Source organism: Falco biarmicus, chromosome 3 (genome assembly GCF_023638135.1).
Source record: "Falco biarmicus isolate bFalBia1 chromosome 3, bFalBia1.pri, whole genome shotgun sequence".
NCBI classification, from domain to species: domain Eukaryota; kingdom Metazoa; phylum Chordata; class Aves; order Falconiformes; family Falconidae; genus Falco; species Falco biarmicus.
This window is the reverse complement of record NC_079290.1, coordinates 72,068,131-72,095,171: the sequence shown is the minus strand read 5'-3', so window position 1 is coordinate 72,095,171 and position 27,041 is coordinate 72,068,131. Positions and strand designations below refer to the sequence as shown.

General features: G+C 41.3%; 1 protein-coding gene and 1 long non-coding RNA gene across 7 annotated transcripts; one reads left to right on the top strand and one right to left on the bottom strand.

Moving 5' to 3' along the window:
- Nucleotides 1-340: 340 nt before the first annotated feature.
- On the bottom strand, nt 341-24,385 carry SLC39A6 (solute carrier family 39 member 6). 6 transcript variants are annotated; one of them, XM_056333714.1, is made up of 10 exons: nt 24,258-24,385; nt 21,805-22,554; nt 20,352-20,532; nt 19,906-20,075; nt 18,401-18,613; nt 16,686-16,755; nt 14,989-15,366; nt 7,738-7,818; nt 5,552-5,742; nt 341-4,782 (listed from the first exon to the last, which is right to left on the bottom strand). In XM_056333714.1, the coding sequence occupies exons 2-10, from the start codon at nt 22,522-22,524 to the stop codon at nt 4,630-4,632; spliced, it is 2,157 nt and encodes a 718-aa protein (XP_056189689.1). In that variant the 5' UTR covers nt 22,525-22,554; nt 24,258-24,385; the 3' UTR covers nt 341-4,629. The 6 variants fall into 6 exon arrangements, 4 of the variants coding, with proteins under 4 accessions (XP_056189689.1, XP_056189690.1, XP_056189691.1 ...); XM_056333715.1 differs by lacking the exon at nt 24,258-24,385 and adding an exon at nt 23,588-23,742; XR_008821067.1 differs by lacking the exons at nt 341-4,782; nt 5,552-5,742; nt 7,738-7,818 and adding exons at nt 7,825-8,944; nt 9,604-9,833.
- On the top strand, nt 24,370-25,323 carry LOC130147006 (uncharacterized). Its single transcript, XR_008821069.1, has 2 exons — nt 24,370-24,506; nt 24,930-25,323. It is a non-coding gene; the product is annotated as an uncharacterized LOC130147006 (long non-coding RNA).
- Nucleotides 25,324-27,041: the final 1,718 nt, after the last annotated feature.

The following is a 27,041-nucleotide window of genomic DNA, read 5'->3' as shown; positions in this document are numbered from 1 at the left end:
CCACGGCACCGCCCCCGGCACCCACGGCACCGCCCCCGGCACCCACAGCACCGCCCCCGCCAGCACCCACGGCACCGCCCCCGCCAGCACCCACGGCACCGCCCCCGGCACCCACAGCACCGCCCCCGGCAGCACCCACGGCACCGCCCCCGGCACCCACAGCACCCCCAGCAGCGCCCCTTCCTCCCCCCGCCCCCAGGTATTGCACGAGGCGATCGTTTTCACTAACTGTAAGAAAATATAATTTTACCCATTTAATTATTTTTTTTTCTGAGAAGGTAAATGAAGGGCGCAGCTGTCCATAAGGGCAGCAGCGAGGAAAACGCTCCAAAACCGGCAACAGTGTTCAGTGGTTTATTTATGTTACAGCAACACAGCAATCATACACGCACCAAAAACGTGTTTTAAGTAAAAGCACGTTTCATGAAAACATCTTTTTGTTTCTTGTTTGTGGCAAACACAATGACACCCTTTTTCCACTGAAATTTTATTTATGCTGGTCTCTTGAGTCCAGTGAATTCCATTTTAGCCTTGACTGTTTGATTTAAGCCTGCTGGAGCTGCATTCCCACAGCACATCTGGCACCACCCTCAGTGTCCCGGCCATGAAGGAACAGAGAAACCCCACCGGCACCCAATCCTCACTGGCCAGGCAGGGGAGAACCTCCACAGCTCCACTCCAACTCTCGCCACACATCATAAGGACGCACAACCCCTTTTCTGTACAAATTCAGGCCAAAACCATTAGAAGAACACATGACAAAAAATGTAACTTTGATTCCAGCATTGTTTGCCTGTTCTGTTCACCTGCATTTAGCACAGGCACTAAGGCGGCTGTAACATTAAGGTCTGTATCATAATAAAGGTACAGATGGATACACAAAACAGAGACACTTCCATTTATCAGCTGGCATGGCCAGGCACATTACAAACTGCTGCAGAAAAATATACACATAAAAAGCTGCTTAGAGGCTCTGCCCCATCGCTTTGGCAAAGTATTTTGAATGCGAGTATGTTGCAATAGAAACAGACTCTACTTTATAAGGCTAAGGAAAAAAAAAACCAACAAAAACCCAACAAAACAAAAACCCAACAAACTCTTGTCAACTTGCCGGTACAAACCTACAGCAGGTTTCAGACTACAGTCTTCTCAGCCACTAGTCTGGACAGCTGCCCACCACAGACATCTCTCCATCACAGACCGAAGAACACTGAACGGGTGGGATATGCCTGTGTCCAACGTATCGAGCCATTTCTGCCCACGTGCTCTAAAGGCAATTTATTTTGCATGTTGTTACATTAGCAATATGTTTTGCTATGTAGATATTTTAACGTCAGATGATTACATCAAAAGCCAGCCGAGAAGCCACTAGAAACACAAACTGAAATTTGTAGATTTATCTCTGTCATTTGGTTACTGATCTTAAAATCTCTTGGGCACCACGAGGCTACACGCCCGCTTCCTCTGTCACACCCAGGAAACAAACAATGCAAGCGCAGCTGAACTGCCAGCTATCGAGGTTGTAGGCTAACAAACCACCAGCAAAAAATTCAAAGTGAACTGAGCTCATCCAAGTCCAAAACCCCTCATGACCGAAGAGAGGGAGCAGGACAGAAGGCAGAAGACCCACAGGCTAAAGCACGCCGATGTATGGTGGTTTACCACACCACTGGGGTAAACAGTGCTCAAGCCCTACCAAACCCGCTAGGATGCAGTGAGGTTGCGTTTCAGCAGAGCAGAGCTGTGGTAAGAGGTCTGGAGGGAAGGAGGGAAGAAGTCTTACTTCTTTTGGCCTAGGAATGTATCGTGCTCCTGAGCAGCTGTACAGGAACACGAACTGAAGCACACCGGCTCTGATGCCACCAGCACCGTTATCCTAGCAAAGGCAAGACTCATTTAGACAGGTCAGGGCCAAATCAGAGCACTCTAAATGTTGACACATTCAACTGCAATAAGGAGACATCAGGATGAGACAGCCAGAGGAAAAGCAGCCACGTTTTGAGAAACCTGGAATGAGGCAGGACTGCCAAGACGGGAGGTCAGTATAGGCATGAAAAATTCCATTTTGGCAGGTTTAGAGTGAGAGAGAGAGTCTGTGTGTGTGTCTAGAGTGTGTGTGTCTGTGTCTCAGCATGGCGGTTCTGCTAAAATAAAAAGCAGCGATGTGTATGTGCCAGAAATGAAATAGCTTTCAAGGAGCCAAAGATTATGGTATTCAAGCATTACAGGTAGCAAAGGAAAGATGAAGATCAGCAGGTGGGTTATTTATAGGCAGTTTAGCTACAACAAAGTAAAGAAATTAACATAGCACAGTGAGGGCAGAAGTATTGTAAGAGTTTAGATGAAAAAACAGAAGTTACTGTGTCTTCAGAGAGTTCAAATAAGCTAACAGTTTAAGAGCACAGAACATACGGAAGCAATAGGTAGTTATAAATCCTTTTTTCATCCTATTTGCACATACTACTAATTCAAGTTTGGGAACACTAGAATATGACTGCCATAAGGAAAAAAAATAAAATAGTAAAAAGAGTAAGGATGGGTGGGTGATTAAGGAGATGCTATAAAAACGTAGCAGACAGCCATTGTCCTGTGGCATCACCCTTGTGCTCCAAGTTGTAAAAGTCCAGAAGCTTAATCAAAATGCAATAGCATAGAATAACAGACACACAAAATTTAAAGTACTTGATGGAGGGAATGCACCTGTATTTTGTCACTGTTCTTGTTAAAGAGATGAAAGCGCAGCACCAGAGCAGCATCCAGCAACAGAAAGTTAAATTCTGGGGGAGGAAAATGAGTGCTTCCAAAAACACAAGTCTGTTCTCTTCAAACAACTGCTCACCAAGCCAAGAGATACACAGATTCATCCACGTGCAGATCTGGGGGAGCTGGCAAGACCCCACCACAGTTTAGTGCTTCCCTGAGGATGCATCAGCAGGGCTGAAGGAAGTATGCCTTTCTCTAGCCCCTGACTTCAAAGGCGGCAGGGAACAGGAGTTCACTGCTGCGGGCAGGAGATTAAATCTCAATCCTGTTAACTTCAGGAAAGACCCAAGGAGGAAGAAAAAGCTAATACTCCACTGGCTATAGAAACTCCAGCAATCCTCATTTCTTAACTAGTAAAAAAAAACCTCCAAAACCTCTCAATTAATTCTAAACATCAACTTCTGAAGGTGATAGAGTAGTTTTTGCTCTCCTTTTATGACAAGCCAACATATGCCACTGTTTTAACCTGTCAGACATGGCACTATCAAACACTTCCTCATTGTTCAAGCTTTTTGTTCAGCTGATGATTTGAAGCAGCAGTAAAGCTGAATTAGAAATATATTCTAATTATATTTCTAGGATTTTTAAAGCTAACTAGTTAAGATGGCATAATTCCATAATTTATTCATGATCTAAAAGTTGTCTAGTGTTTACCTTCCCTGCAAATTCAGAATTTATTTATTTTGGCATTATCTTTTTCACCCTTCTCCTTCCTTCAGTTACTTTCAGAGTGGTTAAATATTAGGACTGCAAGCTCCAACTACATACTTATGTGTACACTTACAGTTATCCTTAACATGCTGCTTCCCTACATATGCTTTCAAAGTGGGCTATTTTTGATTTCTCAGGTTTAGTTGTTGCAAGGAATGGAGCTGTTTTGCAAGCGCAGGTTTGTGTGTAGTCAGCTGTCCCACTCAGCATGTTTCTCAAAGTAAATCAACACTTAAGGAAGCTGTTGTAGTAAATGACTGTTTGTTTCAGCCTGTATCACTCCTCCCCTTGATATCAAACAGACTTCAATACACCTTTGCCATTTCAGGCAGCATAAGTGGGATACAGCACTACTTTTCAAGTCTTTGATAAAATTCATGTATATTAGAGCTAGAGCTATGCTTTTGCAGTCTAATCTCTGTACGTTTGTTGCTGATTTGAGAAATTGGTCAAGAGCAACTCACATCAGAAGGGACGAAACAAGTAAAACATTTGGTGCAAACACTTAAAATGGGACTTCACCAGAATTTGTTTGGAGTATAAACCAACTGGAATAAGACACAAAGAATCCACAATCTGTTAAGAGAAGAACCACCACAAAATGAGCGGATTCATCTGCCATTCCATGTAAAGTAGGTGGATACAAAGAGATGAGTTTCTACCAACAAAAACACGTGCTACCCATTATGTCTTTTTCTCGTTTTACACTGCTCAGTGTGCTTTGTATCCACTGATTTTGATTGTACTAAAATAAAAACCACTGTAATTTTATTTCTTTAAACAAGCAAAACCACTTAAGTAAAAAAACCTGTTACATATAATTACATACAGTAAATAGATTTACTAAAAAAAAAACCCACCCCCCTACCCCCCAGACAATATTCCTTTAATAGACTTGGCACTTTCACCGTGTTTTACTAAGTACAATTTTCCACAGTACCATATTGCAATGCTAAATCCTAAGTGGGAAAAAACCCCACAACCCAACACCTTACAGTGTTCATTTCTACCAGAGGGAGAAGGGAGGGACACAACAACAAAGCACATCAATAAGAATACCTAGTCTATATCAAACGTACCTCCCCATTAGGGAATTTAATAGGAAAAAACTACCTCTTATAACTTAACACCAAGCTCTCTTCCTGGCAACCAGGATTACAGGTTTATGCTGAACACAATCTTATGTTCAAATACAGAGATAAGCAGCATTATCCCAAAACCCAACAGAATCCCAGCATTCTGTAACAGGAAGTATCCCCAGCGGCTACATCCACGATCGCTGGCATCATTGTGGAGCATTTCAGGCACCTAAACAAACAAGAAAGTTAAATGCCTTCAAAATAAAGTTACTTCAAACCCAGTTCTTCAACCATGAGGCAGCAGAGTATTACTCTTCTAGTCTTTCTTGATGACTGCATTAATACTACTCCTTGAATTGGATGTCACTCAACATGAACAAAATTATCAGAGTCTACGTTCATACTTAGAGAAAATCTGTAATGTCCTAATTACTGTTTTCACAACAATTATGCTAACGTCTTAGGTTGGGCATTTACTCAGGATATTATTTACCAACTGATTTAATCACATCACACTAAAAATTTTATTCTTCAGATAGTTAAACTATCCTGAACACCCCCAAATACTTTGTATTTCTGTCCAAACATACTTTTGAGGTATGCTAAAGTTTTAACACAATCCTATCTTCATCCCCAAAAGCAATAACGATTTAATGCAAAAAGCCAAAGCGCATTTGTTGGTGCCATTAATGCACAACTTGCACTGTTACTTGCTACCTGCTATACTAGCCACTGTCAGAAGCAAATTTTTTCCTCTACTTCTGCTGTTAACTGCCTCTGTTTAACAACTAAGGGTGAAACAATCTCTGTTCCTACAGTAATTAAATAAAAGCAATCTTCCACCTGAACATGTAACTGAGCACTTACACTGCATACTCATGAGCACCTTCAAGCACAGAAGTTAATTGAGGGAGACAAATTTATTTTGAGATCAAAATACAATTAGCCTTCATTCTTAAACCATGTTATATAAAATTCAAGTCGGTCTAGCCACTTACCATGTCCACAAGAGCCACATACATGAACAAGCCAGCAGTAAGCGCAAATATCCACATTGAAACGTTGTCTGCATAATGACCGATAAGAATCCCAGTCGCCATTCCAAGATAGGCCAGCATAGCTGACAGTGCGTTATACAGCACGGCTTGCTTGACAGTCATACCAGCTTTTAGAAGTACAGCAAAATCTCCTACAACAGGCAAAAAACAAAGCAAAATTTTCATTCTCAGGTAACTACTGCAGTAGTCACCAGTTCTCCTCTTACAAGATTGCTAAACTGTTTTTATGCTGTCATCTGCCTTCACTTTTTCCTTCATAAAATCAGAAATCATTGGGGGACACAATGTTAAAAAGCACACAGCAGCAAACATTCTAAGTTTATAACCTTAAAGTCTTAGGATTTTTGGAAGAAACAGCTTTTAGTGTAGTTTGCATTTAAACCAACACTAAAATACTGCAGTGCCTTATGTGCACAAGTGTTCTAAAGAAGTATAAAATAAAATATTCCCACTCAATTGCGTAAAGCAATGGTGATTATTCCATTTATTAACCTGTAACTGCTTTTTGTACTTCAAGTCTAGCTGTTTCATAAATTCAGAAATAATTTCTTTATTAATTTCTGTAAGTCAAACTTCAACTTTTTTTTACTTGAAGGAATTACAGACTACCAGCCAGAAACAGGTTTTCCATAATTCAGAACAGATTTTTTTTTTTGTTTAGATAAATTAGATCTAATCCAGAGTAAAATAATATAAGCTTATTATTTGGAAATAAAACAGATTCTATATAAAAACATACAGAGTTTTTAAACTTTTTAAAGTTATCTCCAGTTAAAGTAAACAAAAGCAATCTCAAAGCCAAGTTGAATAATTTGTTACAACAGCTTTTCCCACAAGATAACTACAATTAAAATGGAACTAGTATGTTATAAACATTGTTTATAGTTAACAACAGATGATCCAATTTTATCCCCAGCTAACTTCAGATAGTCCCATTTATTTCAGTACTCCTATGCCACTTTATGTCCCGTTAAAGGCATTTCTATCAAGTTTTCCACACTGATTAAAGCAGCATGATACAAATTTTAAAAGATTTTTCTTGCTTCCAAAACCAACACAACATTCAAACCTACAATTATCAGATGAGTAACATGAATGTATTTTGTATGTTTGTACTAACAACATTTAGTACATGTAATTAATACAAGTTCCACGATTCCCAAGGAATTTATATTAAGATGAACACGATTCAATTCCTCCCATGTCATAAAACCAGGTGCATTTCTCCAGAGTAATGCATTTCTGTGTAACATTATTGTACAGGCAAATACATCAAACTGTTTAAGAAATAGTTTGATGTATACACATACTAGTTTGCAAGCTACATTATATCAAATGGAACGTTCCACTTTTTAGGGAATGAAACCTTAAAAAAGGTGCAAGCAAACTGTTCTTTCCTCATTCTATACACCAGGTATGACTGTGGCTGTGACAGCTAAGAAAGAAATACCAGTGGCACATACAAAATGATTTGACAATCGAAAAGATCAGCTTCATTCCAAGACAAACTAAGCAGCTGCATCCTGCAAAAGGGCCAAATACTAAACTTACATTGTAAGACATGCGCATTTCCATGAGAAATTATGGTCATTAATTTAAATCACTTGAGCTTGAAAAGCAAACTATTTCTAGGAAAGGTTTATAAGTAGTTCAGAATTTAATTTAGAGTAGTTCTTTGTAAGACTTAATGAAAAAGCAGCAAATGTTATTCAGAAAGGAGTTCAGCTAATTGTGAACTTCATTTTAACACCACAAACACAAGAATAAAATTAAACAGATGTGAGAAAACCAAGTTCTGACATGCGTTCTCCTGCAATTCATAATTTATGTTGCTAAGAAGAATAAAAACTATAAGTGAACTGTACAGAACAAATTGTAAGTAACTTCAAAAGACAGAGTTTTAAACAACGCAGCTTAAATATTTAGATTTTTTAAAGGAACGTTAATTAAATTAAGAATTAAAACAGTCTTGAAATAAGTTAAAAGTATTCTTGATTGGACATTCCAACACAGATGAAGTTTTCTGATCAAATTTTACTGTGACATAGAATAAAATCAATTACAATTCTCCAAAGCGCAACTGTAAGTACCTATACCTTCAGCATATGGAACTACTCAGGTCTTACCTAGTTCATGAGGTAATTCATGGCAAAATACAGCCACAGAAGTGCTTAAACCACTAGATAACCCTTCAGTAAAGGCTGCTCCTATGAAGGGACAGGAAAAAAAACCAAAAAATATTACAGCATATTCAGACATCAAGTGCAGAAGTATTGTTGCATATGTGTGTATCAGGTTAGGACATCTTAGTTCCACTCAAATTTTTCTTATGCTTGTGGAAGCATTTAAACTTTAACTGAGCAGCTGTTGTTTATGATTCCTAAGTTTCAAAATCCTCCTTCAGAATCCTCCAAATAATTAAAGCAAACCAAATTTTACTATCTTACTTTTGAACTAAGCCAAATACCTTCCAAGAACACAACCCTCTCAAAAAATGCAATAAATAGAAATACAGTCAGAAAAGACACTTTTTTTTTTTTAAAGATACAAAAGGAAGAGGCAGCTCAACTGCCTCAGGGTACCAGAAAAAGCAAATCCATTTAAACAGTAAGAGAGGCTTTATAGTCTCATGAAATCAGCAGTGAAAGATTGTGAATTCTAGGCAGCTTGCACATATGTGAGCTATCACACTTTACGTGGAGGAAAAAACTCACAAACCCCTCTTAAACTAGACCAACCGTCCTCATCTTTCTTGTTTTCTCCACTCCCGTTGCTTGCTGTTTTTCTTACTTGACAGCAGCTCAGGAGGAAGCAGCACACAGCAGGGCTGAAGAGCTGAACCACAGCTCACACACAGGAGGTCCCTGGCTGCACGGAGAGCCTCACCCTGGGGGCACAGCAGAATCATGTCCAGCTTCTTCTTCAGGTGCTACCAGGAGTGTGCCAACAAACAAGGTGTTGCCAATAAGCAGTCAAAGAGGCACAAGGCCACGTCGCAGTAGCTGGCACACAAAGGACCCAGGAGTACTACTGACAGAGGAAGAGCTACAATGGCTGTGAGACCACAGGAGACAATCCCCACTTTCTGCTCGCATGGCCACCCCCAGTACTCCAGCAGCCTCTACCCAGATGTACCTCCTGAGGGTGGACACTGCTATCCAGGTCTTCATCTGCAAGGAATGCCTGATGCTCCCTCCCTGCAGTGACAACAGCAGCAGCTTTACCTCTGGGATGCGTGCTGTGGCACACAGCAAGAGACACAAGACGTAGTGAGCGAGCACCTCTGGATGAGGGATAATGCACCGGGGATTGAGAGGGACTTCAGAAGAGGTTCTGCAGAGGCAAGAGCCAAGCCCCTCCAGGCTAAAGAAGGCAGCAGGACCAAAGCAGCACAGGAACATGAAACCCCCAGATGGGTAAAATTTGAAAAAAGTAAAGCCTGGCAACGGAAAGAACCCTCTGTCCCACTTGCAGCTGCTAATCCAAAGAACACTATGATGCATGACCATGGCAGAAGAGAGGATAAATGAGTTCTGCCTGGCCTAGAATATTTGCTCAGCACATCAGATTAGGGTCAGCAATACAAAAAGAAAGGAAAAGGTTTTAGTGATAGGAGATTCCCTCCCATGCAGGGCAGAGGGCAGACACAGATCTGTCAACCACAGCTACTGCCTAGGGAAGTCCACTGCTTGCTCAGAGCCTGCCTTGATGGTGCTGTGGAGTCACAAAAGCTGGCGTGGCCCGTCATGTATAGATACAGACTGCCTAGAAAAGACAGAATACAAGTAACTTCCCCCCCCCCCCATCTACATAAAGGAGTTCCCTTGACTGCACAGAGCTCCAGTGTAAAACTACACATGAATGCAGTTCCTTGTGCCTATTGAGTCTCAGTCAAGGTCACAGTAACACTAGGAATACAGTTACAAACCACCTAACCAAGAAGAGGTGGTGGGTAAGGCTACCTATGAACAACACAAGACATCACCACTCACATGAGATTTTTCAGCTGTGAAGGTTAACAGCACTGGGCACACAATCCAGGATGTTGCTTAATTGTGTTGGCGACAGTTTTCCGATACTAATGATAGAAGAGCCAGCCAGGATCAGAGTTCTACTTGACCCGCTGCTCACAAACGAGGAAGAGCTATGGCAAATACAGCAAAAAATGGCATCTTGAGCTTCAGTGAGCATGAGGTAACTGAGTTCAGGATACAGAAGGAAGCTGGAAAAGGAAGAGGCAAAGTTAGGACTCCATAGATTTTAATGAAGCAGAGTGACTTATTTCAGGAACTGCAGAGTAGAATCCCCTGAGAATCAGTCAAAGGGCAAAGTCCCCAGAAGAGATGAGTGATTTGTAAAGCACGCTCAACAGAGTGCAGAAATGAACTACCCTCTTTGTGCAGGAACACTAGGACTTCCAACAGAAGATGTGCCCATTAAGCAAAGTACATCTTAATGAATTAAGACTCAGAAAGGAGGCACATGAGAAATAGAAACAAAGACTGGCAACAAGGAAGACAAAAGCAGTGGAACAAAAAGGAGGAAGACCAAAGCCCCACTGGAGCTAAGACTGACAAGGCACCAAGGATAACAAGAAAGAGTTCTACAAGAATGCTAGATGAGAAAAAGTGCAGGAAAAATTTGGGTCTGTTGATGCGTGGGGGAAGGGAACCAAGCAGCAGACATAAAAAGAGGCTGAAGCACCAGCACTGCCTTCATCTCAGTCTTCACAAACAGATCCCAGCATCATTCTAGAAAGAAAGGGACAGTGAACAGCAGAAAAGCAACAGATTAGAGATACTTCGAAAAAACTGGAAGTGCTCAGATGCATCAAGATGGAACTCACCCACAGCTGCTGACAGAGTTGACTGAAGCGACTGCAAGGCTGCAGCCTCTATCATCTATGGATAACCATGGCTACAGAAGGCCGCAATGGAACTCTGGGAAAAGTATAACATGATTCCCATCTTTAAGAAAGGCAAAGAACAGTCAACCTCACCTCAGTTCCTGGAAAGATCATGTTGAATATTCTCTTCAAATGCTTGACCCAGCTTGAGGAAGTAACTGACTACAGACATGGCGACAGTAGTGAATATAACAGAACTTGACCTTAGTAGGATTTCTGACACTTATCTCCTACAGCAGCCTCATCTGGGAGCAGAGGAAATACAGGATGGACAGTTAGATGACTGCACACTGGCTGGACTGCTGGGCTAACAGGGCCTGATGGCTGGCTCAGGACAAATACCGCAACCTCATTTTCTTCAATATTTTCACTAGTGATCTGGATGAAACAGACTGCACCATCTGCAAATCTGCAGATGATGCCAAGCTGAGGAGCAGAGGGAAAAAGTAAGGGCTGAGCTGACACATCAAGCACTAGAACCTTGGTAAACTGGAAGATTAGGCCAATGGAAATCTTACGAAGTTCAAAAGAGGAAAAGTGAGAAGTTCATACATTAGTACAAGGTAGGAAGTGACTGGGTGAAATAGCAGCCTTCCCGAAAAGGATGTTAAGATTATGATGGACAACAAGTTCAATACGAGCCAACAGTGCGCTCTCATTGCAAATACAGGGAACCACAAACTTCACAGTCTTACGGACGCGAGGCCAGCAGACTAAGTTCTTATCCTCCTCTGCTAAGCGCTAGCGAGGCTGTTCCTGGGATTCTCTGAACACTTTGGAGCGTCCCAGTTCAAGGTGGATATGAAGACCATCCAACAGAGGCTGACAAGCTTATCTGAAGTTTACAGCATAAGGCCTAAAGGCTTGAGGAAGCTAGGCGTAATTAACCTTCCTCTCCACCAGACTAAGCAGTGGTCTAACCGCAGCTTCTAAGTATATTTAGTACAGTCACAAACAGGAAGGAGCCTAACTATTCAAAGTAGTAACAGACAACAGGGGGAGAGGATGCAAATTATTGGTTGGAAGCTTTTGGATGGACATAAATAAAGCTTTCCTTATTAAAAGACAGTAGTGCAACACTAGAAGAGGTCAGTCACAGATGTGGTGGAATCTCCCCACCTGTGGAGGTTTTCAAGGCTTGGCTGTGCAAACCCCTCACAGACCCAATCTAATGATCACAAAAGCTGTTCCAAGCAGACGATCTGACTAGATTACCTCTAGAGGTGACCCATCTCTATGACTATTTGTAAAGCCCAATTCCGAGGTGCAGAGTGTGCAAGACAAAAGCTATTCTGACTCGAGCCCTCAGCAGGAGCGTTTTCCACTGCACTCTAATAAAACAGTCATAGCAGTCTATGTAATTAATAGGTAAGCAACAGCAGTTACTGCTACATGACTAGCAAAAGAAGAGGTTATTAGTGAACACTATCAATCTTTTCTAGGTATCGGTCTGTTTCCCTCACCTCCAAACACTGCTTTATAGTTTTGGAGTCAGGTTTTGAAAGACAGTCACAGTTATCTCCTGCTAAGACAGGAGAATTAGTCAGCATTCAATTGGGCTTCAGTTTCTGAGAAGACTAGATAAGTAGAGAAAGGCAGAAGATAATTACCTTCTCCCATGCCTGCATCCTCAATAATCTACAAGTTCCTCTATATTATTGTCTCTACACAATGTTTTCCAAGTCTTATCACTTATTAGAGAAAAATTAAAAATACAAGAATCCAGCTTAATCACACACTGTAAATCTGATTTTGGGACCACAAAGGCATACCAAACAAAACCTGACTGCTTTGCAAAGTTCCTGGGTGGTTGATATGGCTGTATACTATACAGATACATAGCAACCAAAGTACAAGTTTAAATAACAGGAATATCTATTTTTACTTTTCACTGCTAAAAAGAGGTCTTGAAACATTAACAAACTGAAGACTACATTAATATATCTGGTATTATCGCCTCTCAAAAAGTTGATTTAGTAGCGTCATGGTATCTTAAAATACACTTTTAAGACATCACTTCTCTCAAAGTGCAACTGAAGAAAAAATATGCATGCAAGATTAGTGTAAAAATAGTGTTCTGCATTTTAGTCATTTAGTTGAAGCTACAAAGAAAAGTTCAAATCACAGAACATCCCTTTGTACAAATTAGTCAGATGCAACAGTTCCATGCTTTAATAAAAAAATAAGCGCTTTCAAATCTTATTCCTACATAATTAGCACAACAGATTTGAGGAATAAAGTAACCGATGGAAGTTATGGAACACAAATCACATTAAATGAATGAAGTGTTGCTCTGGCTAAAGTTATCTTCACAGAGCATTCACATCTTCATTTAAATACAGGTAAAATACTATACAAGTAGTATTGGCATTTTCACAACATCATCAAATCAATGTTTTTCAGTAATACTTCTGAGCATATCCAGAACTGAAGGAGACCTACATTTCCATTAGCCTGAACAAGCTACACAGCAGGACTTCTAAAAGCTACTCTCACACTTGTTCAATAAGCCTTTATTAACCTTCCTCATACTTTTCCCTTCATAACTATTAAGTCATACCTCCTTCCCAAATCTCCCTAATGCTAAGAGGTAATTGATTCTGTGTGTCATTTGTATGCAAATCCTCCTCCTCCTACCTCATTTTCACTACTGATCTGCTCGGAAATTTACATTCCATGCTTCAATGTTCATCAAAAATGAGATTAAATCAGAAAGTCTCTTTTCACATTATACTTTGAATTGACTGAATCTGAACAACTGCAAATACTGCTGTGAGAAAAGTTATTATTGGATTCTCTCCTCAAACAAGAATGAACTTGTTTCTACAATAAAATTTATAGAAAGACTGATACCGCTGAACTGACCCCCGTATGCTATACAAGCTGGAAATTAATCCAATACCTGTAAAGTCTTAAATACAAAGTCAAGATTACAAAAGCCTAGCATAAAAACTGAAGATTACCGATCTGACTTCACTGGCCATAACTTACTTTAACCTTTTAAATTTAAAATACCTGTAGTTTAGCTCTCCTTCCAGAAAAAACAAGGCAGTTCCCAAACCTGACCTCCCAGCCAGAAGTCCAGAACATAATACTTAATCTGTTATTTTTGTGATAAAGAAATATTTTCACTGAAGCACTGTCAAAAAAGGCTGAACAACTACAACGTGCAAGGGAACAATAGGGATATGAACAAAAAAAGGAACAAAAGGATAAACGTTCTGTTTACATGTAAGTAAGTGTTTATACCAGTTTAAATAAAAAAAGAAACCGAACACAAAAAATGGACTATTACACGCCATTCAAAAGCTTTTTCTTCAAGTTGAGTATGACTGGTGTTTAAGAAAATTATATTTTTAAAAATACTTTTTCAAGAAGAGAGACTGAGTCTGTTTTGAGACCGCGTACAGCACATTGAGCATCTTAAGAATCTACTTATGCTACACTCCTCTAATTAATACAGACACTCCTAATCCTAAAGTCTGCATAAAGGCAACATATAGTGACTTTATTGGTATCTTCTCCATGAATCATATTTCTGACAGGTAATATCTAACTAACGCCTGATTAATTAACACCCTACTCACACATTCCCAGGATATAAAAAGCAGCACAGACCTTCACTGGAAGGTTAGTACAAGCACTAGGAAGAACTGCAATGCTACTCTTCAGTAGATGGTAAGATCTAAGAATTTAGAATGTGACAAGACTGATATGCGAAAGTGAAAAAGCACCTTATGAGAACACAATGCCTTGAAATAAATTCATTTTACAGTACAAATGAATGCTGCCTACATCCCACAGCACAAAAATCACACATAATATTGCGTAATCCATTTGGGTAACCCTCAGGCTAAAGCAGACCAAAACCAGGGTCCCATCTCCCTACTGACCAGTGCTCTGGGAAAACTTACACATGATGTGTAACCAGGGCCCAGTTTAGGCAAAGCCAGATATGCCAAGTACAGAACCTGATCTTGCTGCTTAACAAGTGAAGATGGAAGTGAGAAACAAAGAAGCCAATGATATTAGTGGCCTGACTGAGGTGGAAAAAACACAGTCAATTTATATGTGACCAAAAAGACAAGCCTAAAAAAAAATATTTTTTTTTAAATTGCTGAGCACTTGCAGGCACTGAAATACAAAGTCAGCTCTAAGTCCCAAATATTGTTTTACAAGCCTAGCTTTAGTTTTGAAAAATTTTAGCTTTAACTTTGCTAAAAGTAGGAAATAAGCAAAGTTTCTAGATTCCCTAAAGAAATAGCTGTAAGCACATAATTTCCATTTCATTTGTCACTGTCACATTAAAACTGAAGATCTGTCCTACTCATTCAAAGCTGCTATCAGATAAAAGTTTAGGCTTCAAAGACCCACCACTGACTAACTATGTTCCTAACAGAGAGCTAAGTGACAGCAAGAAGTTTGCTGTCCTCACATACAACCAAGTTGCATTGTCCATGCTAACACTTACCAATTGCTAGGCCATCACTAAAATTGTGTAGTCCATCTCCCATAATCACCATCCACGCCAGAGTTGCTATCCCCGCATCCTTCAGTTCTTCACGTGAGTAGCGCTGACTGTGACTGTGGGGATGATGGTTCTGATGATGATGGTGATGCAGAATATGATGGTAGTCATGGTGATGATGACTAAGATGATCTGTCTGTCCTAGAGTATCGTGTAAGTGAGAATGACACTTGTTTCTACAGCCCCTGGACACATATTCATTGTCAACCTCCTCTTGATGAGAATGAGCTATCATCACTTCTTCTTCTTCTTGTACGGCTGGCTGCTGAGAAATGAAGGCTGATGGATCTTGGGAGTCTGTCCCTAGATAGCCCTCAGGCCCTGTTACAAAAATCCAGAGCATAATACGTTTTTAAAATCACCTCAGAAGCAAAGATACAACAAACAAGTTGAGTAAGTGATGCAGGAAAGAAAAACCTAGTAAGTCTAGAAGTTGAGACTGATACCCCAGCTTCTTGTACCAGAGTTTTTTCCAAGGGTTTCCACAACTTATTTTCCTTTAATTACATTTCTGAGATAATTCCCAATAGTTCAAAATAAAAAAACCCTTTAGCTTCTGTCCCCTGTTACTGAAGCAGACCCTACATTAAGGCCACAAATGCCTCCTAAAAAGGTGAATAAGCTTTTTATCTAAGAGTCAGTGCAATTTATACACAACAGCATAAGGTTCTACGTCCCAGTTTCACAGCATGAAGGCTGTTAGTTCAGTTGCTTCAGAAAGACAAAGTGCCTACAAAACTTACACCATTTATTCACCTTAGGGCCAAAGAATAAGACTGCAGAAGAGGATACTAGATATATATCCTCTTATAGATTATTTTAAAAATTCCTGTATTTCATATGAATACAGGAGCTTAAGTCTGAACACCTGAAAAATAAAAACACTCAAAAATAGTCATCAATACAGGCCACCAAACGTCCTCATATAAACATCAGTGGCACACTAAGGTTATCTTATTTTAACTAATTTTTAAAACTTGTTAAATTCTTCCCCTGCAATTAAATGAAATACTTTTTTTCCTGCACTATTGACAACTCTTTCATTAGCTGTAAAATTATTCTGAAAAACTGAACACCTCTTCTAGCTACAAGAGCTAACAAGTATCTAGTGAGGTTTGTTTTGGCTTACAACATGATCTTGAGGACACATGATCACTTGCAGTCCAAATACTTCAAGTAACCTCTAGGATTTTAGATTACCAGCTTCATAAATAAAGTGAAACTTACAAAATCCAGACTTAAAAGATATACAGAAATCTGAATAATGGATCACGCACAGAGCATCTAACAGTCTAGAGAAGCGTAGAAGCCAGTAGGTACAGCTGTGTTTGCAACAAGCATAGCCAGAAGATCTTCACCGAATGACTTCAACTTCCGCTGTTAAATCCAGAATTAGAACACTTCAGGTTTCAAAACTGTGAATTCACTACTTCCAACCTATCAATACTTGTTAAAGAAAAGCAGCAAATAGAGCTAGTCCTCTACATATCAATGCACAGACAGGTTTTGTTTTATAAAGAATTCAAGTAGGTAGTGATGCAACCTACAGTAAGAAGTAGATCTATGAGCCGCCATTAATCAGGTGTTTTTTAAACAGTGCTGTCACAAAATAACAACTGTGCAGTATCACCGAGACTTACGATCATCTGTATCTAACTTTTCTTCATTCGCTGAGAACTTCTTACTTTCTCCATCCTCTTCATTCTTTTTCTTATTCCAAAAGAAAACAGAAAATACTGTAGTTATGAGTATTTTACTTATTTTTCAGGATATACATGAGGAACATTATATTCACAACATTTATGCAGCCTGCACAGTAAGAGGACAACATGGAAGCCATATAGAGTGCAGAAGAGGAACATTAGCAACTCAGCTAAATACAGTAAGATGATGAAGGTTCCTCAGGCTCCACAGGATGGAGGGAAAAAAACCACCACAAAAAAACCCAAACCCACACACATAAATACTCCACATTTTACATGCATAAATACCCCACATTTTTGCATGAGGATAAGCAGAGGGTTCATCTGGGAAGCAAAATGTATCTAATACCAAGTAAAAGTTATTCCACCAATTCTTTTCCATTTTAACGTCACTAAGTTTTTTTCCTAGTGTACTGAAGGAAAACCAAGTAAAATGTTCTAATTGCTCACTAATGTCTGTATCACAACAATTTACGATCAGTGACTCAGTATCTAGAAGGGCATTAATTAGTCTAACAGGAAATCTATTCCCAGTGGCTGAGAGGACAAAGAAAATACTTGCTTTGCTTGGAACATTTCATACCATCCCTTGGCAAATAAATTTAACTAGGGACGGGGAAAGTGGTTCTATCGCTCGCAGTTAGTTTAGCTTCAGTATAACCCACATCACCACAACTTCCCATGACCAAAGTCAAAGAGTTTACATAGCATCTGCTCTAAGACTGCTATCTTAATGACCAATTTAACAATAAAACTAGATGTTATCAGCCATTGTGGTAGCCTAGAAACTAGCTATTTTTAAGCTGAGATTAGCAGTTTACTAACTTTCTTCAAGCAAAGCTTAAGATGCCGCCAGCTTTGATTGTGTCTTTTTTACTGAGTCAACTTTCACAACATTGTTTATTACTGGCTAGGCTAGTCTTTAAAGATCTCTGTTAGCAATAATTGGCAAGTTACCAACATTTATGACATGCCAAAATTCATTTATTATCTACCTTCTACACAAAAACCAGCACAGTAATCTGAAAGCTGGATTGCTATTTTTCGGGGGAGAGATGGGAAAGAAACAAGGGGTTTGGCAAGCTATTTCCAAATGGAACACTATCTAATGAAGTCACTTTATACAGTGTAGTTGGATGCTTACTTATGTAAGCACTTACTACCACCCTTACCCATTTTCTGCAAGTGCCTCCATCAACAGGAGTACACAAACTGTATAAGGCCATCTTCTTTCATCCAGTATAAGAATTAAAATAATAATAATAATAATAAAACCAGTTCAGACAGTCAGTTATATAATGGCCTTGAGATGTCAGAAGGAAGTCAATAATGAACAGTAACTTCTTAAATCACTCTGTTAAAACAAAGGGCACAATTAGATGTCTGCTTGTCAAACAGTTCACTGTGGTGTCAAACCTGTACTGTGTATCTGGTTAAGGAAATAGCTCAGAGCTTTTCTGTAACGGGACCACACAAAAAGTTACCGCATAGTTTAAAAGTATGTGTGTCACTAATACAATTGAAATTATAACACTGATCAAGTCAGCAATCACTATTAAATCCAGATACATGATACTCATAAAAGATTTTTATAAATGTGTTCAGAAGTGATCATGCAATATATTATAGCTTCAAAATAATAGTTTCTCTACCTTTTTCTTCTTGTCTTTAAACTGCTTTATTAAAGTGATCAAATGCTCCACAAGAAACATGAAATATAAGCCTCCAAGTGCTGTAAGTCCCTTCCATGTAGAATCCAGGTAAGCACTCTCCTCTGTACTTTGAAAAACAAGATGTTTGAATGTAGAGCTTTTATTTTGTTCAAGTAGAGGTTTTTCATGGTGGTGGTGATGGTTTCCATGAGACTAAGGGGAGAAGCAAATGAGGAAAAAAGTCATTGTATTATTCAAAAGAACTGGTAACATAAGAAACATAGCATTCTTCACATTCTTTTCCTCGAGTCTGGAGTACAGACTTGACAATTTTCATGGGGTAAATACTCTGGGTATAAACTCAGACAATTACAAAGAAATCTGTCAACGAGAAGAAACATTGCAAGGACTGAAAGCAGGCCGGCAGACCATTCACCCTCTCCCTGAAGCTACATGCATACTGTTCAATACAGTATGTACAACTGCCCTCACAAAAACTCTTTACACTGCCAAGCAAACTGCATTTTAAGTAGTAGTCACAGCCAGCACACCAATTATCTTCCCATCTAATCAGCTCATATACATCAAATATCTTTTTCTACAAGGAACTTAACAGTAAATTCCTTCTTTAAAGTAAGTCTTACATTCTTCGCCTCCTCACTGGCTACTGATATGTTCAGAACCAAAAATCTTCTAGGACACCTCAGTCCCACATATTTAGATTTACATAACCTCACACAGCAAATGAAAAATTAACTGAAAGGAAAAAGAACGCCCCCATAAGTTACAGGCAGGGCTTGGAAACCACCACAGGATCTGCAGTCCTTTTCATCCATCTTATCTGAAAGCTGGACCAAGTTACCTTGGGTTGGGGTTGGGGGGGGGGGCGGGAGGTGCAGAGATGTCTGTTCAAGAGAGATGAAAATTTAACAATTGTATTCCAGTTTCATTGTCCATATTCCATAAAATCTATACGTAACTCCAAGGTTATTACCAAGCAATGTTTTCCCAGGACTTCATAAAAGCTTGATTCAGACCAAAAATTACAATGGATAAGCAATCAACATAAGTGGCCGATAACAGAAAATAGTGGACCATCTATTCCACATTTAAAGTGTACAGTGAGTGATTTCCACTATCTATAAAATTTCATTAATCTGGAAAAAGAAATAAAGAGGCAGCATTGCAATAAGTGACTACAAACATCTATGCAAAATTCTTGCACACAAGGAACAATGAGCAAGTGATTTGGCAGCATACATGACTAAGAACAGGAAAACAAGGGATAATGGTGTGATGCTCTTACACTGTAAGGACTGCAGAATTAATAATACAAACAGTTCCAAATGGGAAACCTTTCCATCAAATAATCAACCTTGTAAGGTTCAGAAATGACTCACCAAATGTTGATAATTGTAACCCCTATTAATTAATACCTAAGAAGTACAGATAGGTGTCAAATTCTCTGCTTTGAGATATTGAATGGAACAGTAATTAATACTTACATGTGGAAGGAGATGTAAGAAAGCATCTCCACTCAAAGTCCCCACAGCCAGTGCCACAAGAAAACTTAGAAGAAATTTGAAAAATACACGATTCATCAGTGGTACCAATATAACACCCAATAAGGAAAGAAAACTGATGACAGAGATGGATATAAAGCCACCAATCCAAGCTGGCAAAAAAAGAAAAAAAAAAGTAACAAGAATAAATAACAGCTGTATGATATTTCATTTGCTTAACATTCCTGTTATCAAACACTCCTGACCATTTGATTAATCAGATGTTAACAAATAGTATGCCACAAAGATTTCTCTCTAGACACAGTCAAGTGCCAAAAGAAAAATACAAACTTCTTTCAACTTTAACATATGTTCTCAAACTTATAACCAACATAAATGGGTTTCCAGTAAACTTTTACTCCATGTAAAAAAAAAAACCCACAACTTACCTATTTGCAGAGAGTAACTTTTTGGAGGCGTTTCAGCTTTTTCACTAGTTGCATGGACTATGCAGTGTTTGCCATCGATCTGGTTAATGAGAGCTGGACAGAGGTAACTAAATTCTCTAGCAGTTAACAATACTTGAGTACCTATTCCATGGGACTGCATCAGTTTCGACGCACTGGAGCACTGTGAAAAGACACATGTTAAAGATGAACCAGAACCAAAACACCATGATGTATCCCAAGAGGACCAGAAAACCCATTTTTACAAAAATGCAGTGGCATCCCATGAAAACAGCTGTATCAATGGTAATTAAAAACTGGTAACAAACCAATTTAGCAAGAATTGTACCTGCACCCCACTTCTGGCCCAGAAAGCTAGTTCAGGAGTCCTGGTAGATGATGCGTAATTATCACTCATTCTCAGCACAAGGGGGTCAGATGCTCTGCTGTGCAAACAGGAGCAGCCTGACACCTTTCCCTCAGTTTTAGAGGCCGTATAAGGAAGTACTAACAAGGTTAAAGAGCTGTTTATACAAGTGATTACTACGGAAAGTCTTGTACAGAACATGTTCTTAACACACTTCCTCCAGTACAGTCTTCCCTACTGTACCACGTACAGTCTCGCTGACTTAAGTACCAGTAGTACTTCTGCTCCAACTGTTCAGAACACAGTAACAACTTGTGAGTTCAGCACCTACAATCACATGCTACACAACACCCACTCTGAATTACCTGGGATGGCTGGATACAGTAAGACCTGAGAGACACTTGCTTTTTAAAGCCTTCAATGGAGAAGAATCTGATTATGCAAGAAAACTGTCTACAAAACAACTACAGACTTTATCAGCACTAATTTTTTACTATTTTAAAGTAATACAGAACACATATTGCAGCAATCTTTTTTACAGTTGGACTCTACGTACAATCTTAAAGAAGATGGGGAGGGAGGGGTTGAAGGGGGAAGGTGCCAGTTACTTCCCCACAGTTCTACACTATCTGCCATAGGACTATCAACACCTGTGAGGCAGCTTCGATAAGAATGACAATATTTTAACCAGATTTTATTTTTACTTTCACATTATTAGCAAAGCAAGACAGATTCTGGCTTTAAGACAGAACAGCAAGTTTTAAATTTGAAGTGTTTTTTCATTTTTAGTAGTATTTTAAAATAATATATAAAACAAACTGTATGTTTATACTTAATATAGGTACTTATTTTTTTTTTTTAGGAAATAAATATTAAAAATAACTAGACTGTATATTCTCCTCTGAGTTTGTGAATCAAACACAACTTCCTCCAAAATGTTAAGTCTCAAGGGAAGTTGTTTGTGTGTTTATCTATGAGTACCGTTACCCCACAAAGCTTGTACCCAGTTAAGTGAAAAGCACACGACAAATAAGACAGAACATTCCCGCTGGATCTGGATGCCCAAGAATACAACAGAATCAGTCTCACCTCTTGGGTATTTTGGGTTTTCAGTTTAGAGTACAGGTAACTTCCTCTTTCTGATTCCTTCAGAGAAGTATGAGATTGATTTGCTTTGCTGCTAGCAAGCCAGCTGGCATTGCTGCCACCTGTAACGTTAACAACATTCGCGCTGGTCAAACCTAAACGAGCAACCAGCTTGACTTCTCCAGGTTGCACATTCTGCAATTCAGAGCGGCCATCTGTGGGAGCACTGATGACAGATGCAGTTATTTCATTAACGGTGTTCTTGATGCGTACAAAGTTCTGCTGATGTTCTACGTTCTCTACTTTATAAGATTCCTTTGAGTGACTGTTCCTGTGATCTTTGTTAGCATCAGATTCGTGGTTTGGACAAACAGTCTTTTCAGAGTTTTTACTCAATGAAAAATGATTATGATGAAGGTGATGGTCATGGTCATGATCATGGTCTATTTTAATCCTTTTCATTTTATCTATACCTATGTTCTGGAGCAGTTTTCTAAACCCTTCAATCGACAGGGAGTTGTTTTCTCCATAACGATGAAAAAGTTCTTGAAGGTGAAACTTCTGTATTAATCCTGCCAAATCAGTATTAATGCCAGCTGCCTTTTCTTGGAAAGTTCTCTCTGATGCATGCACAACAGTAGCCGTCTCCACTCCAGGATGATAGCTTTCACACAGTAGTATGGAAAACAACACAAAGAAAGTGACCGATACTGTACTCTCCATTGTAGGGGTTTTTTTTAGCAGTGAGAAACTCTAGAAAAAGAAGAAAATTTTAACAGTTTGCATGACACTGATCACATCTTCCACTGTAATAGATGTTCACAATTTGCTTAAACGAAAGAAACCCACAACAAACCAAAACAAACCCTGCTCAAATTATCAATGCAGTAAGAGAAAATCCATTTAAATTTCTTACACATTTAGCGTTTTTCCCAGATGCAAAGCTGTGTTACCACAGTGAGGTCACTGGCCATAAACAGTCCCCAGGTGTAAGATTACTGTTGTTTAGCTTGGCCTAAGTCAGTTTTCTGACACAAGCTAAACAATGACAGCATCCTCAAGGGTGCACCAACTGAGATCTAGGTTATGTCGTCCCGTAGGTGGGTTTGCTACTTGGTGCACAGCGCCAATTCACACACCAAGCTGAGGCATTTCTATTCCTTCACTCCAGCTTTCACAAAGAAGGGAGCTAGGTGGCCACCCACAAATGCCTAGCTCTGATTGTCAAAACTTTACACTGTCACACAGTTCGGCAAGCAAAGGTATCGGCCTTCATGGTTACAAGTTATGTAATTCCTTGATTACTTAATACTCAGTCTCTTGCTTGTCAAGTAATTCTCTCACTTCTCATGTTAATTAGTTTGCTTGCTCAGTCTCAACTTCTTTTTGGGTCTGGGGGGGTTTCTTCAGCTGGTGGTTGCAAACTCCCCTGCCGGAACTACCTTTTCCCCTGCTTTCTTCACAGTGAGCTTCCAGCCTGCTCATCTAGCTTGTGGGGGTGCTTCCTTTTGAATTTACTCTTTTAAACAAATATTTACTGGTGCTTAACGAAATGCTTAGCAGGACATACAAAATATTTGTATCTTGAATTAACCACTAACAACTCATTTATTTCAACTGCCTTAAAGTCAAACATCTAATAATACATTTGATTTCATTAATCATTCCCTTAGTCATTTGATGTCATTTAGGTTTTTGCTTTGCTTAAAAGAAGGCTTGTAATTTTTTTCTAGGCAAGGAATAAGTATTACGTGCTCCTGCTTAAAAAACAGGGCTCCCTCCACACCTTTCGTTACCGTATTTCCCAGACCTCTTGGCAAGCCAGCAGGGTGAACTTTCAGCACTAGTACTCCACAAAAAATATTTTTCGCGCTGTCACGTTCCACCTGTGCTACTGCTATCACAGTGCTCCCTCCCCCAGGCAGGCAGGCGGCTGCTGCGGGCCTGATGTTCACAAGCGTGCACGCGTGGGCGTTTGTCCCCTGCACACCCCGCCGAGGCCGTGGGCTCGGTGGTGCCAAGCCGCGCGCAGCAGCGCACAGCCCCCAGCGAGGCCGTACTCGGCCCTGACAGCCGCCATCGCCGCCGGGACCCGCGGGCGGGGCGGCAGCGCCAGCGCTCACGGGTCCCCCGCGCACACCGCACTGGCGGGAGGCGGCGGCCCCCAAGCCCCGCGCCCGCCCCGCGGCTGCGGCCGGACCCGGCCCGCGGCCCCCGGCGGGCACAGGCTGGGCGGGGGGGAGCCCGCCGCTCCCCGGGCCGCGTGCGACCGCCACCCGCGGCTGCTAGCGCGCGCCAGGGGCGGGGACGGGCGCGGCCCCGCATCGATGCCGCGGCCGGGCCCGGCCCCGCCTCACCCGGCGGCGGTTGCTCCAGCGGCGCGGCCCGGCCCGCGGCTGCCGGCCCGCGCCCTCCCGCCCCGCGTCCCGCCCGCCGCCGCGGCAAGCAGAGGTTACCTGGCCCGCCGCCGGGACGGGCCCTGCCGCCGCCGCCGCCGGACCCCGCCGCCGCCGCCCACGCGCGCGCGCCAGCCGCTCCCCGCCCCCTTCCTTTCCTCTTCCGGGTGCGGCGGCCGCCACGCGGCTCCCCGGCGGCCAACGGGGGGGCGGGGCGGGTGCCGCGTGGCGGCGGCGGCGGCGCGCGGGCGGCTTCGACAGTGGCTGGAGCCGCCCCCGGCGCCGGTGAAGGCCTCGCCGCCCCGCGCGGTGCGGGTGCCCTGCGAGAGGGGCGGTGGGCGCGGCTGCGGGGCCCCGGGGGGCTGTAGGGGCGGCCCGGTCGCGGGAGAGGCCCGTGGGCCGGAGGGCCCGGGGGGGGCCGTGCTGGCTGCGGAAGGGCAGGGCGGGCGGGCGCGCGGTGGGGAGGAGGCGGCTGAATCCCGGGGGGTCTTTGTCTCCGAAAACATTGACATTTGATTTGGTGGCGTTTGGGAGATGGCGGTTTGGTGGGAGGTGTGAAGTGCTGCCAAGGGAGTAAGATCAGCTGTGGGTGGGAGTCGGAGGAATTGAAAGGCCCCGAAAACAAGATGTTGTGAGTGCCTTGGATACTGGGTTGAACAAAAGAGGCTCTGGATGGGTGTAAGAGAAGGGATGGGTGTAAAACAAGGGGGCACCCGGATAATCTCATTGCAGAGGACTCCATCTTGATCAGTCTTGAGAACGGATACACAGGACCATAAAGGTAAGGTTACAAGAGAATGGCAACAACAGCCCCGGAGGGTATGGTCTGCTGATCCCAGAACTGCGTCTGGAGGTAAGGCTCTGTCTGTGGGTGCAGTGAAGGAGACTGCAAGCCTTCATCTGAAGACTGACAACCACAACTCCACATGCGGACCATGCGTTTGCATATGTTAATGAGTTCAAGGAAATCTCATGTATATGTAAATGAGCTCTCGGAAATCTTGTGAATATGTATAACTTCATGGTATATAGCCTCTGAAAGCTTGCCAGATTATTGGAGCATTTATGGTGGAGCTATCCCCAGCGTGCCCCAGCGCTGCAATAAAGGGTACCTTGCTTAATAACAGTCTGCTGTTAGTGAGTTTTATTATATCGGACTCCTCACCCAGCCGTACCTAGCTTCCCTCTTAGGTGAGGTTAGAAAGCAAGGGGGTTTGGATGCTACCGATCTTTGTGTCACAACGCTCCCTGAAAACACAGCTCGTTCTGGGTTTGCAGCCGTGGATTGGGTGCATGTGCTGGGTGCGGTAGCCTCCCTTAGAAAAGGGACTAAGTGTGAGGACTCCCAGTCTTGAAAAAAGCATGTGGGTAGGCAAGCAAGGACTGGAAGTGAACTGACTGGTTGTAAACGAGGTGTGAGTAAATGGCAAACAATGTTGGGTTTTGGTGTCATCCACGATGGTATTGTGGTGAGTAGTCCTTTTATCTTTGTTATAAATAAATGATCTGGCAGAAGAAAACTGCACTCTGCACAAGTGGAAAAAGACAATAAGAAAGGACTGAGATCAACTCAGAAGAAAAGCCTGAAACTTGCTAAAAACACGTTGCTTTCTTCTGAGCAGGCATACTGTATTTTTCAAATGTTGGTTTGCTGTATCAATTTTCTCAACTGGCCATGACTCTGTGATGGCTGTATGTCCCAGGCATAGGCTTTCTTGCATTTTCTCTTTCTTCCTCCAACTCCAGAGTTTTACTTTCTGCCATCACATCATTTAATAGTGCTAGTCCAGTGGGTGCAGTTCTGCTTACCCATCCCAGCTGCCTTTGGAATCTGGCCTTTCTCGTGTGATTGATTGCCAAGGTTTTTCAGCTTGCTGGAGTGTGAAGGCAGCACTGAATCCTGCCCTGGGATCTGGCTTTACTGGTGGGTCCTGAATGTTATGCCAGTGACTTAACACCCAAACCGTTCTCAGCCATCTTTCTCCTGCTGTCTGCTGCTCTTGATAGCACCACCTCGCTCGCCAGTCAGGAGGTGACAGCTCTGTCTTTATGCTTAATACCTCCAACTCTCTGATTTAGACCTCTTTGTGAGTTCAGCTAACTGAAGAACAGAAGGGAGATAAGTGTTGTAAACTCCACAAACAGAGCACAACACGTCAGAAAGTTACGGATTTATTCCATGCAGTAGCTTTTGAAGTACTGAAAAAAATGCGTCCCTAAGCATTTTTTTTTTTTTTGATGAATGTTTTTTTTTCTCAAGGAAGAGAGGGAGGCTACAAAGTGCAGGAGTGGGTGGGGGGTTTTTCTTTAGTGCTAATCCATTTTGAATGAATACTGTTTACCAGGTGCCTTTGTACTATCTCAGTTAACACAACATTTATGCCTAAGATGCTAATGTTAGCAATTTGATTGTTGTAAATTATTTATTTAGGTTTTTTTAGTCTTTTCAAGTTACAGCTGTTAAATGATGGAGCCTGTTTATCTAGCCTCTTGAATGCATCCACTGTCTTCGGCTCTTCCACTGTACCAAATCTGCAGTTTGCTCTCACATCTTGTCAAGGTCATTCACAAATCTAAGTGTCAGAGCTTAGGTCACACAGAAACTGGTCTTCAGTGCTAAAATGCTCTCCTCTCTTTTTTTTTTTTTTTTAATTTTGTTATAATTTGAGTAATTAACACACATCAGCTAGGCAAAAAGAACCCATGCTGGTAAAAACAATTTACCTAAAAACTTTATTTACAGTAAAACTTGAGGTCAGGTCTATTTTACAGTACCTGAATTGATCTCAGTAAGTTTATCTTGTGGTAAAATTAAAGCACTTCAGTCGTTTTTCCCATTACCAG